This window comes from Anomaloglossus baeobatrachus, chromosome 1 (assembly GCF_048569485.1).
Source record: "Anomaloglossus baeobatrachus isolate aAnoBae1 chromosome 1, aAnoBae1.hap1, whole genome shotgun sequence".
In the NCBI taxonomy this organism is placed as follows: Eukaryota; Metazoa; Chordata; class Amphibia; order Anura; family Aromobatidae; genus Anomaloglossus; species Anomaloglossus baeobatrachus.
Genome location: NC_134353.1, coordinates 259775726 through 259788814, shown reverse-complemented (window position 1 = coordinate 259788814; position 13089 = coordinate 259775726). Strand labels below are relative to the sequence as shown.

At 39.7% G+C, this 13089-nt stretch overlaps 1 protein-coding gene across 3 annotated transcripts in view; it reads right to left on the bottom strand.

Annotated features, from left to right (window-relative positions):
* SEC24B (SEC24 homolog B, COPII component) overlaps positions 1-13089 on the bottom strand; it is a 153133-nt gene that overhangs the window by 16486 nt on the left and 123558 nt on the right. For all 3 annotated transcript variants that reach the window (XM_075349283.1, XM_075349292.1, XM_075349302.1), the window contains 2 exons: positions 8249-8386; positions 7634-7738 (listed from right to left, as the gene is read on the bottom strand). In XM_075349283.1, the coding sequence (XP_075205398.1) occupies positions 7634-7738; positions 8249-8386 (243 nt within the window). The remainder of the gene's footprint in view (positions 1-7633; positions 7739-8248; positions 8387-13089) is intronic.

Here is a 13089-nt window from a genome sequence, read left to right as displayed (position 1 = left end):
ATGTGTAACATTTACATACATTAATTATGTGGGAATGAAGAGGTTATTAATTCGTATCTGCATCACGGCGTTAGCAATTCTATTACTTTTTACGTGGAGATCGCCACCATTATGTTTAAATCCTTTGTTTCTAAATGTTGCTGGTCAATGTCCACATACATAAACTGAATTATTAAAAAGAATATATACTATATCAATTTATTTTATGAAATTGGACACCTCCTTTCATTGTAAAAAGGGCACCCAGCAGAATGCCCAAGGAAATAAAAGAAAAACCATCTGATTTCTGATTCAAACAAAGCCTTAGCTCTAACATCTACCAAAGATAAAAGCCTACAGGTAATCACCCAAAATGTACACTTGAAACCAACCACATAGCCTTATAGGAGAAGGAGCAACAATACAAATCGTTCTTTGTTTTTAAACTCTTTCCTTCCCTCCCCCCCCCCCAAAAAACAACTTTATTGTAATATACAAATGAAGGCGCTCAGTGCGCTTTTCACATGGATAAATGCCTTGGCGCACTGTTCCACCCACTGTAAGGCAACTTTATCATTTTCTAGAGCCAGCGCAGTCTGAAGATAAACTTTTGTGATTATTGTTCCTGTGTAGAAGAGAGCACACAAATCACTCTCTCCTCGCTTCTGACATTGCTTTTCTCCTTTGTTATCATCTCAGTGCAAAAGAGAGCACACAAATCACTCACTTCTGACATGGTTTGTCTCCTTTGCCATCACTTTAGCGTAGGAGAGAGAACACAAAATCACTCTCTCCTCACTACTGACAATACTCATCTCCTTTGCTATAATTTCAGTGCAGGAGAGCGCACACAAATCACTCTCCTCGCTTCTGACATTGCTTGTCTCCTTTGCCATCGCTTCAGTGCAAGCAATAGCACATAGATCACTCTCTCCTTGCAGATGACAATGTCTACACATCTATACCTTAATGTCATCATCAACAAGAAAGTGGTCACACCAAATATACATTTTATTTAGATTTCTCTTTTGTTCATTCACTTTGATAATTCATAAACTATTAACACTTCTAGTTTGAAGGCATTCTTACTTTGCAGCATATTTTCCACACCTAACTAGAATTTCTGAACAGTATAATGTCAACAAAGAAACAAAAACTGACCATCTTCTAACAGCAGCTTGCACCTAATCATATTTGCTTCATTCTGTGACTGCAATATATAAAAAAGATAAAGCAGCACTCAAGCGTGTGCTATAATTTTTGCAAATGTTGTATATGTGAAATATTTTAAACCACATTTAGGCCCAATAGACTACAATTTTAAGGGTCTGTGCACACTGGGAAATTCTTTTCTTAAGAAAAATCCGCACCCTCTGGCAGAATTCCGCACCCGCAGCAAAAACCGCGGTAAAAACGCACCAGCAATTTACCGCGGTTTTTCTGCGGGTTGGTCCTTGCGGTTTTTTTACCATTATCTATGGCATAAACGCAGAAGTGACATGCTACTTCTTTTTTTGCTGCAGAAAAGCTGCAGAAATCCTGCAGCAAAACCTATAGGAAAAAAAAAAAAACACTGTGTGCATAGCATTTTGGTTTTCCCATAGATTTGGCTGTTGAAGGACTGGAGAAAGGTTATGAACAAAAACTGCACCTTTTCTGCAGCAAAAACCACGGCAAATTTGCGGCAAAAAACGCAGTGTGCGCACAGGGTCTAAGGTAGATTTGAGGTGATTTGCTCTAAAATTGGTCACATCATGTGTGTCCATCAGCTACCAGCAGCTTGCGGCGGAGCAGATGGGCATGGAATAGCGTCCCTTCAGTTGAGGAGTGCTCGAAATGTTGCTGTCTGCGGTTGACAGCAGCATGTAAAGTAGTTAACAGCATTGGTGGTCTTCTGCTTGCCACTGGTAGAGGCAGAAAATAGCGGTGTAACAGTCAGTGTCTGCAGGGAAGGATGCAGTTCTTGAACTTGCATTAAAGACAAGAACCAAACATATAATGTAACGGTATGTCACATGATGGGGAGAGATTAAACGGTATTACTCTTGCTTTCTATGAAAAATATTTGCATACAATCTTCTGGCATTTAAACATTGAACGTTTAGTTACTTTTAAGACCTTTCACCAGTTTTACAGACTATCTCTGGACCGGTTTTATTTTATCATTATCTTGTATCCAAGTGACGTCTCCGGAACGTAATACAGTATTCCAGATGTGGTCTTACTGTCTCCATCTTTCTGTAGGTTATACCTGTAGCCATGCAGCCAAACTTTCAACTCATTTTTCCTACTGCTTTGTTAAAGTGTAGACTCATTTTGCAGCTATACGTTGGGATTTGAGTGATTTTAAAAACCTGTAATTATTATGTCTATGGTGTTTAAAAGAAAATTGCTGGTTCAATTTAGTCTCTAAGGCTAATTTGTACTGATTAGGGCTTAATAACAGTTGTGTGGTGCTCAAACTCTATATACAATATGTACAAACCATAAGATAAGAAGACTAAGTAAACCACTTCCTAGTTTTATAGTCATTAAAACAGAATAATTAATAAGCCGGCATTACTAATTAATTGAACAAGATTAATTAGTCATCAAGAAGGTGGCTGTGGGTGCCCGTGGTGGCTGCTGCTCAGTTTTCAAGGTTTACAAGCTCCACAGCTGCATTGTGGATCAATGGCAATTTGCAACAAAAATTGGATGTGATATATGCCTCATAGTTTGCAACTGGGTGGACAAACTGCTACATGTACGGACCGCCGGATACTGACTGGGATTTCTTACTGCTCCACCACCAAGCAGCCTAAGTTTTTGCAGTATAAAAAAAAGAAAAAACAAAAAAAAAACCCAAAAAAACAAAGAACAACAACAAAAACCACACACAGCAAAAGAAGTATGGCATCTACAAAGTGTGAACCCAGCCTTTGGTTCCTACTAATGGAAGAGTTTCCAATAACAAAAAGCAGAAGTGTGAATACAGGCTATAACTAAGGATCAGTTATATGGAAGGAATGCAAAGTGCAGTTACATAGATCATGTAGACGCATGTTACTAAATGGCCTGGGCATATTTAAACTCCCAGGCAGAATTTATGTTTCTCACTACAGCTCAGCTAATTTCATCTGCAGCTTGGATGTCTGACTCTAGACTGCCCATTAAGGCTGCTTTCACACATCCAGTTTTTGCAGTGCGGCTAAATCCGGCTCTAAAACTTATGCAACGAATGCGGCGAAAAAAACGCATCCTTTGCCTAAGTTTTTACATGCGGCCCGTCCGTTTTTTGCCGCTTGCGGCACGCTACTGAGCATGCGCAGTGCAAAAAAAACGCATGCGGCAGCCGGATGCAGTTTTTGCTGCATCGCACCGCATCCGGCGTGCATAGGCATGCGTTGGAAAAAGCGCCGCATCGCCCGGATGCGGCGCGATGCGTTTTTTTTGCCGGACAAAAAAATTGTGCCAGGCAACGTTCCATCTGGCCACCGCATGGGCTAAATATGCCGCATCCGGCAATAACCGGACCGAACGCAAGGCCATGCGGCACAATCCGGCACTAATGAAAGTCTATGCGGCAAAAACGCAACCGGCGGCAAAAAAAAGGTTGCGTTTTTTTCTGCAAAGAGCTGGATTGTGCCGCACAGCAAAAAACGGATGTGTGAAAGCAGCCTTAGATGCACATTATTCACATTATAAGGGAATGTGCACACGTTAAGTATTTTGTGCATGTCTTGGCAGGAAAAATGGAGCATAAAATAAGCACGTTTTTGGTGCAGATTTTTACTCACTCACTCATTCATTTAAAAATAAAAAAATCTAGAAAATAATTTAATCCATAGAAATCCAAGATTTGAAAATTGAGTGAACTGAAAAAAATATTGCTGGGATTTAATTTCACTAAACAAATAATAAATTGGAATTATTGATTTATAATACTATAAGGGTTACATTAATTATGGGTGACTATAACAATTTTGTTTAAAAAATATAAAAAAAAATGATAAATTTACATTTGATATATAGTTCTATCTGCTCTGATCCATTATATTGTAACATCTATGAATTAATGCCATGTAATATGAATATATTTATCCCATGTATGAATATGTGTTACTTATATTAATGATTTTCCATGAACAAGTATAGAAGGAGCTTTTGCCATCATAGGGTTAAAACATGGGAGGTTTCATGTTTGATTTTAATCCCTTTCCTTCACTTTTTCCTTTCCTCCCCCTTTTTCTATATTTTGGCAGTCTAGCCTTTAGTCTAATAGACCATGTAGAAGGCGCTTGTACGCCGAAACGCGTAGTCCAAGCAGGCTACCACTCCTAATCTTTTTCCTTCACCGCCCAGAAGTGTGGCTCCAATTTTATGGAATTTTTTCAAAATAAAGATTTGCAACTGCAAACTTTTTTTAATATATATCTGCATCCTCAAATTTGTCTGCTGGAGTTAAAGTTTTTTCATTTGGATTTCCCGTGGCTGGCTCCTGCTCTGGTTTTCCGTGCGGACTATCTTCTGGATTGATACTGGAATCCACACACAGGAGTGTACGGGTAAGCTGGCTTTGAAAACTATTTAGTTTTTTGTATTATAAAAATGTCCCGCTGCTGAGATAATCTTGTAAAATATATCACAAATTGAGCACGCCCCACTGATTTTTGGAAATATTGTAATATATTTTTTTCATGAGACAACATTGAAGATCTGACATTATAGATACAATGTAAAGTAGTCAGTGTACAGCTTGTATAAGGCCCTGTGCGCACGCTGCGGTTTTGCTGCAGAAAATGTTTATAACCTTGCTGCAGTCCTTCCCCAGCAAAACCTATGGTAAAAAATAAATGCTGTGCGCACACTGCGTTTTTTTTCACCAACAGGTTTTGCTGCATGTTTTCTGCAGCAAAAAGAATTGCATGTCACTTCTTTTCCACAGGTACCTGCGTTTTTTGCCATAGATAATGAACAACCTGCGGAAAATTTGCGACAAAATCGCGGTAAAACCGCATGCAGTTTTCGGGTGCGTTTTGCTGCGTTTTTTCTTAAGAAAGTTCCCTTTTCTAGTGCGCACAGGGCCCAACAGCGTAAATTTGATGTGCCCTCTACATAACACACAGCCATTAATGTCTAAAGCGTTGGCAACAAAAGTGAGTACACCCCTAAGAGAAAATGGCCAAAATTGTGCCCAATTAGCCATTTTCCCTCCGTCAGGTGTGAATGTGGAGCACGTGTTACATTTGGTATTATCGCTCACACACTCATACTGGTCACAAAATGACAGCTCATGACAAAGAATTCTCTAAGGATCTGAAAAAAGAATAGTTGCTCAAAATAAGAAGATTGCCAACATCCTGAAATTGAGCTGTAGCACTATGGCCAAGGCCATACAGCGTTTTAACAAGAGAGGTTCTACTCAGGACAGGCCTCGCCATGGTCTTTTCGAATAGACGTATGCGTGCTGCCAGCATTGCTGCAGAGGTTAAAGGGGTGGGGGGTCAGCCTGTCAGTGCTCAGACCATGTGCAGTACTGTGCATCAAATTGGTCTGCATGGCTGTCATCCCAGAAGGAAGGCTCTTCTAAAGATGATGCACAAGAAAGTTATCAAACTGTTTGCTGAAGACAAGCAGAATAATAGTATAGATTACTGGAGCAATGTCCAGTGGTCTTACGAGACTAAGATAAACTTATTTGGTTCAGTTGGTGTCAAGTGTATATGGCGGCAACCAGGGGAGGAAGACAAAGACAAGTGTGTCTTGTGTACAGTCAAGCATGGTGGTGGGAATGTCATGGTTGGGCGTGGGAATGTCATGGTTTGGGGTTTCATCAGTGCTGCCGGCTGTGGGGAACTATAGTTCATTGAGGGAACCTTGAATGCCAACATGTACTGTGACATACTGAAGCATAGCATGATTTTCTTCCTTTGGGAACTGGGCCACAGGCGGTATTCCAACATGATAACCACAAACACACCTCCAAGATGAGCACTGCCTTGCTAAAGAAATTGAGGGTAAAGGTGCTGGACTGGCCAAGAATGTCTCCAGACATAAATCCTGTTGAATATCTGTAGGGCATCTTCAAATGGAAGGTGGAGAAGAGCAAGGTCTCTAACTTCCACCAGCTCCGTGATGTCGCCATGGAGGATGGAAGAGGATTCCAGGGGCTCCTGTGAAGCTCTAGTGAACTACATGGTTAAGAGTTAAGGCAGTGCCTTAAAATAATGGTAGTCACACAAAATATTTACACTTTGTGCACAATTTGGCCATTTTCACTTAGGGGTGTACTCACTTTCGTTGCCAGCAGTTTTCACATTATGGCTGTCTGTTGAATTATTTAGTAGGCACACCAAATTTACACTATTATACAGGCTGGACACTGACTACTTTACATTACATCAAAGTGTCATCTTCAGTGATGTCCAATGAAAAGGTATAAAAAAATATTTACAAAAATGTAAATGTAATGGGTGTAGTCACTTTTGTGATATTCGGTAAATGCTAGGTACTGTGTAATGGTTTTGTCTGACTGTACAGGGACATGGTCTCATCAAGGGAGGATGCAAAAGAGTATAGAGACAGAACAACATGGGATCACATATGCTGTTTTCTGTGAGGTAAAATATTTCCTTGTCTGCTTAACTAACATGTATTACCTCATAGAAATAATCAGTTATGATCCCATGCTGTACTGTCTTTAAACTCTTCTGCAGCCTCCCTTCCCAGGAGCTGTGATATGATCAGATCATGTCCCTATACGGTCAGACACAGCCATTACACAGTACATAGGAGGGACACATTGATCAGATTATCTCTGCATAGGAACATTTTTATAACATCCAATTGTGGATCTTATTATCATTCAAAGATCTATTGATTACAAGATTAAAGGGAACCTGTCACCAGATTTGGCGACTATAAGCTGCTGCCGCCACCAGTGGGTTCTTATATACAGCATTCTAAAATGGGTCCGGCACATGAGCAGAGATTCAGGTCCTGTGAAGGCGCACTTTGATCTGCCCTGAGCGTGGCAGATCAAAGTTTTGTAGTGAGTCAGAGAAGGACCTCAATGCCGGCGAGTGTGGATGACGTAGGAGGAGTCATGCACCTAGGCTTTAGAAAAAGGAGGCCAACGATGGCTGAAAGAGGAGGCGCCACACCCAGAGAACGGAGATACCAAATCGACCGGTCTGCACCGCACTGACTGTTTGGTGGGTATTATAAATTGATTTTTATGTTCTACACAGCGGCCTGGGCTCTCATATACAGCATGTTAGAATGCTGTATACAAGAACCCACTGGTGGTGGCCGCAGCTTATAGTCACCAAATCTGGTGACAGGTTCCCTTTAAGTTATGGATTTTGAGCCCCTAATAAGACAGGAATAATCAGCTCCCCAACAGTGAATACGTTAATAAACCTTAAGTCTGATCATGCTCGTTTCAAGCAAGCTTATTGTGGTGTACGCATGGGCTCACACAGATAGCACACCGACCAATGGTAGTCAATGTGGAAGTGCACATGAGCGTGGTATGTGCTCCAGCACATGTAATGCAGGCTGCGCTTGTGCACCAGCTGTCTGAACTTGGACTAATACTGACTAATTAAGTCCTGGCATAGACTATCATAAAGGAATACACAAGAGACACAATAGGAAAGTGAACACATACTGAACCAGCGTCCATGAGAAAGGCACCTTCCCTCTCAAGTTTCTCGGCAGATAAGTGCTGAAGTTGTGGCTGTGGGACAACCAAGTCATTAACAAGAATAGCCCCCTGTGAAAGAATGAAATATGAATCATTATTGGCTATAGTCCTGACTGAGAAAGGAAATAAAACAGTGGAGATTTTAGTCATTTCTAGATTGTATTATACATGTAAATTACAATATGGCTAACAAACATTAACAATATAACTATAGCATATTATATAATGTTATAAATGTTCAGCCAAATATACATAGCAAAAATAAGAACAGAAATAACGAGAAAAGAAAGGCGACCTCTGGCTATTTACAGTATATAACTGGAGCAATATTTTCCTGTATGGAAAAGAAATTCAGAATCTGATCAGTTTCTATGGACAATCGGATTAGCACAAATTTCCCCAGTGAGCTGTAGAATAAGTGATTTTAATACAGAAGTAGTATGAGAATAAAGAAAACAGCATAAAGCACATTTATGGGTAGAGACACAACAGTAATTACATGACAGGCAATCACTATTTCTGCATAGCCCCCCGGCCTATCCTCAAACTGTCTAATATTTCTTGCAGACGCTTCCCCACCTCATCAGTAAGCCTGTCTACTCGGTACAGGCTCGGGTGAATCATTTTCATCACATGAAGCAACGGCTGATATTTCATCTGGCACATTGCAAAAACGCGATCATCCAGACGTGTGCAGGTGCCAGTCCTGAAGGCTTTCTGTGGAGACGGTACAAATAAAATTATTCTTTTCAAATCGCTATCAAGCACATTAACAATGTGTCAAAGATGACGCACGCAATCAGAGCTTAGAGCGCCTGCATCCCATTATCTGGAGTGATGTACCAAATGGAGCAACACAGCGGGAACGCCAGCGGTACAGCAGAATAGCCAGCGTAAAATAAACCAGATTATATGCAGACTTCACAGACGGGCTGTGAGGAAATTGTATAGAATTACAAACATTTCATCTGGGCATAGTATCCATCACCAGGCTCTATAAATTGTGGATGGCACATGGGGGAGGGGAGGAAGGAGTGCTAACAGCGGCTGGCCCACTCACATTGTGCAAGAAAGGCCTCAGCTGCTGGAATTTCAGTTACAAAGGAAAAGTACCACTGGATATTTATTTTCTCTCTATAAAAAACAACAACCCCCCCCCCCCCAAATAATTATATACACATACATTGTATATACACACACAGACACTGTATATTAGTCACAGAGGGTGCTGGCTATAGTGCAAGGGACGGACACGACAGATAAGCTGCTTAGCGTTGTTATAGGTGATCCTATGTTCACATTCATTACAACGGATCCAGCAACAATTCGTTGGTAAAAATTGTTTGTACAATTTTTTAACATGGGAGTCTAAGGAAAAGGGATCCATTAACTGACTGCTATGTAGCCATCCGTTTCTTCTTTTATTTGTACAGGATCCGTGTTTATTACTGGATCAGTTTCAAATGGAAGATAAAAAGCAATCTGTTCATGGATCCATTCTCCATAGACTGCAATGTCCACAAAAAACATTGAGAACGAGAAGAAAGTTGTGTTTGCACAACTTTTTTGCCAACTGATTGCTTGTGGATCTGTTCTTATAGATGATTACTGGACATGTGAACATATCTTGAGATGAAACCTCTTTAGACTAAGGGTTAGGTAAGATACAGTAAGTCCTGCAGATGGGGACTGTGCAGGGAGATCATGCCACTGGATGTTCTGAAAGTCACAATTAGTGAATTAATTTACATCTTATTCAAATTTTTGTTTTCTCATAAGTAAAAAAATTGACCTTTTTTCAGGGTCTTGCTTATGTTTATATAGTTAAGAAAGTAGCCAGCACCTTCTAAGGCTGTGCCCACGGGACTATATACCCAAGGATTTTGCCGTGGAAAACCTACATATTTATCTGGATTTTCTAGATAAATCCACAGGTTTTAGCAAGTACAGACACTCCCCATGTTATCCTATGGGACATGGGGAGTGCTGTGTAAATGCTGCGGTATGTGCGGCTGCGGAATATGCTGTGGATGTCCTGCAGCCACACGTAACTGCATGTCAATTATTCCTGCGGAAATATCTGTCTAAATCCCACCTCTCCAAAGGTAAGTCTCACAAATGTCCGCAGGTTTACTGCAGATATTTTGCTGCAATCCCGCAGCAATGGAAACCTGCGGATATATCATGGGTCGGTGTGCTGTCTGATTCAAAATCGGATAGCGCACAACTGATTTATATATGTGTGAGCCATAAGGCTGGCTTTAATTAGTATTGGGTCCTACATGCCTTTTAAATTTGTAGGCTTTTGGCCTGGGAGAAACATGTCTGATGCAAATGTCTAGGGTCCCATCAAGGAGAGGTCGCCTAATGGTGGCTAGTGGGTAGACACAAATTGGTCAATTTGTGTGCCAAGTACCTTCCTTCATTTACTTTTATACCATGAAAAAAATAAAAAAAAACTGTTCATATAAAATAAAACTGAAGGTTACCAAAACGTATCAAGTGATAAATGGTGAGCACTCACATTACCCACGAATGGCATTCCAACTGCTATCAGCATTGTTAGGCTATGTTCACATGCGGCATCTATTTTGTCAGTGCATCTTGAGTACATCTTAAAATACACCAAAAACGCACCACGGCAAAAACGCATAAAAAATGTAATGCGTTTTTTACCGCGTCTTGCCCAATGCGTTTTTTAAGTCAAATCTATTGACTGGAGGGCTGTAAAAAGAATTGACATGCTGCATCTTGAAAAAAGCAGCCAACAAAAGATGGACAGTGTGGACAGCAAAACAAATCTCAGACTTTGCTGGGGGAAGCAAATGCATGGATTTTGGTAACCATCTTTGTGACCTCAAAAATGCACCAAAAACGCAGCAAAAGATGCCCTGTGTGAACTTGGCCTTAAAAAGCCCTTTCAAGTGAATGGGCGTCTGAGCTGTAAATTATATTGTGTGAAAATAAAAAAAACGAAAAAAAAGACCAAAAAAACAACCCTTCCCCCTTTAGAACGAAAGTGTTAAATGCAGATTCCTACTCTCAGCTCCAACACACAGTATTTTTAAAATATTGAAAAGGCTACATACTAAGGGGTCAATTGATCAAAACTGGTATTTTCTTTTTATAAAGAAAAATTTGCTGGAGTCCACCAAATTTCCTATAAAGTGCGGCCCTCTTAGTGAATGTGTCGCAGCTTTCGGATTGCCTGTTCTGAAGTAGATTTGTCTTATAATTTCTGGCATCTTCAACATGTCACTGTAGATTTTAAAGCCCTTCACAACCTTTTGAAACACATGTACATCAAAAGACATATGCCTGCCTTTGATACGGACTCACACACCCAGCCCACACCTTACGGCTGATTTAATCAGCCATCATGTACCTCGAACATCCACGGGTGGCTCAGAGCTCCCCCTACACTGTTAACCTGTTAAATCCCGATGTCACAGATTTAATACATGCCAACAGGAGGGCGCGTAATTATTCCTGCCCATCAGTGTGACGTGATTGCGGGGCGCCGATGCGTTGTCATTACAGCTGGGGGTGTGCTAATGACTCTTGTGCCGGTCGTCATGGATCCCCTGTGAATGCTGACCTGTGGCCAGCGTTCATAGGAGATCATGATTTTAACCATACATAGCATTACAAGCAATTGGATGATTAGAGCATAAAGTTCCATAAGTAGACTATTAAATAAAAAAAAAAAATCTCACTTTTATTGTAACAAATTATGAAGAAAAAACGCAGCAAAAGTTCATATCACCCTTTTACCCACCCCCTCCAATTAAAAATAAAAAATATACACATTTGGGATTGCTGCGTTTTTAAAAGTCCACTGTATCAAAATATAAAATAAATTAATCCACTAGGTCAACAGCATAATGGGGAAAAAAACAAACAAAAAAGCAAGAATTATGTTTTTTCCCACTACAACGTTACAATAAAATGCAATAAGAGGTGATTGAAACAACGCATCTACTTCAAAATGGTATCAGTAAACATTTGCTTAGGGCACAAAAGCCTTCCCACAGCCCCATATTCCATATTCTGAAAATTGAAAATGTTATGGGCAACTGAAAATGATGACACAAGTTTTGTTTTTCTTACAATTTGCCCAATTTTTTTTATTACTTAAAATAAAACAAACAAACTATTCATGTTTGGTATCTGCGTACTCGTACTGATCTGGAGAATCATTTTACTCAGTCAGTTTTAACATATGATAAACATGGTAAATAAAAACAAAAAAAAACCCACCCCAAAAAACAACTAGAAAAAGACAGTGGAATTGCACGTTTTTGCAATTTCAGAGTACTTGGATTTATTTTCCCTCTTTCCAGTGCATTAAAAATAAATGGAGTTATTCAGAAGTACAAACAACATGTTTTTTGTGGAACACGCCCTCATATGGCTGTGGACAGAAAAAAAAAAAAAAAAAAAAAGTTATGGCTTGTGGAATAAAAAAAGCAATATGTAATAATGGAAAAATCCCCCCGAGGTGAAGGGGATAAAATAACATCTATCTGAAGCTTTTTGAGCTCCACATAGAGAAATAAAAAAAAAAAAAAAAAAAAAAAAAAAAAAAAAAAAAAGGAAAGAAGCCAATGAAAATGATAAAATATTCTGCTTCACGGTCATGAGATTCAAGAAATTAATATATTTAACCCTTTCACGACCGGATGATTTTGCGTTTTCCGTTTTTTTTTCTGCCATTCATCTTCCGAGAGACTCAACTTTTTTATTTGTCTGTCAATATATCCATGTGAGGGCTTGTTTTTTGCGGAACGAGTTGTACTTTTAAATGAAACTATAAGTTTTACCATATAGTTTACTGGAAAACGGCAAAACATTTCCAAATGCGGAAAAATTGCAAAAAAAAAAAAAAAAGTGCGATTGCACGATTTTTGAGATATTTTATTCATTGTGTTCACTATATAATAAAACTGATGTGCCGGTGTAATGCCTGAGGTCGGTGCAAGTTTGTTGACAGCAAATATGTATAGGTTTAATTTTATCTAAAGGGAAAAAAAATAAATAAATCAGATGTTTGGCCAAAAAAAAGTGGCGCACATATTGCGCCACTTTCAGCGACCCGTAGCGTTCTCATTTTTCGGGATCTGGGGCTCAGTGACAGCTTATTTTTTTGCATCTCGAGCTGACGTTTTTAACACTAACCATTTTTGCGCAGATGCTACGTTTTGATCGCCTGTTATCGCATTTTGCACAAAATTTGCAGCAACCCAAAAACATAATTTTGGCGTTAGGAATTTATTTTCCGCTGCGCCGTTTACCAATCAGATTAATTGATTTTCTATTTTGATAGATCGGGTATTTCTGAACGCAGCGATGCCAAAGTTTAAGAGCCATGTAAACTTGACTGCAATTATAATGACGCTGTCACGTTTTGACATTTAAGG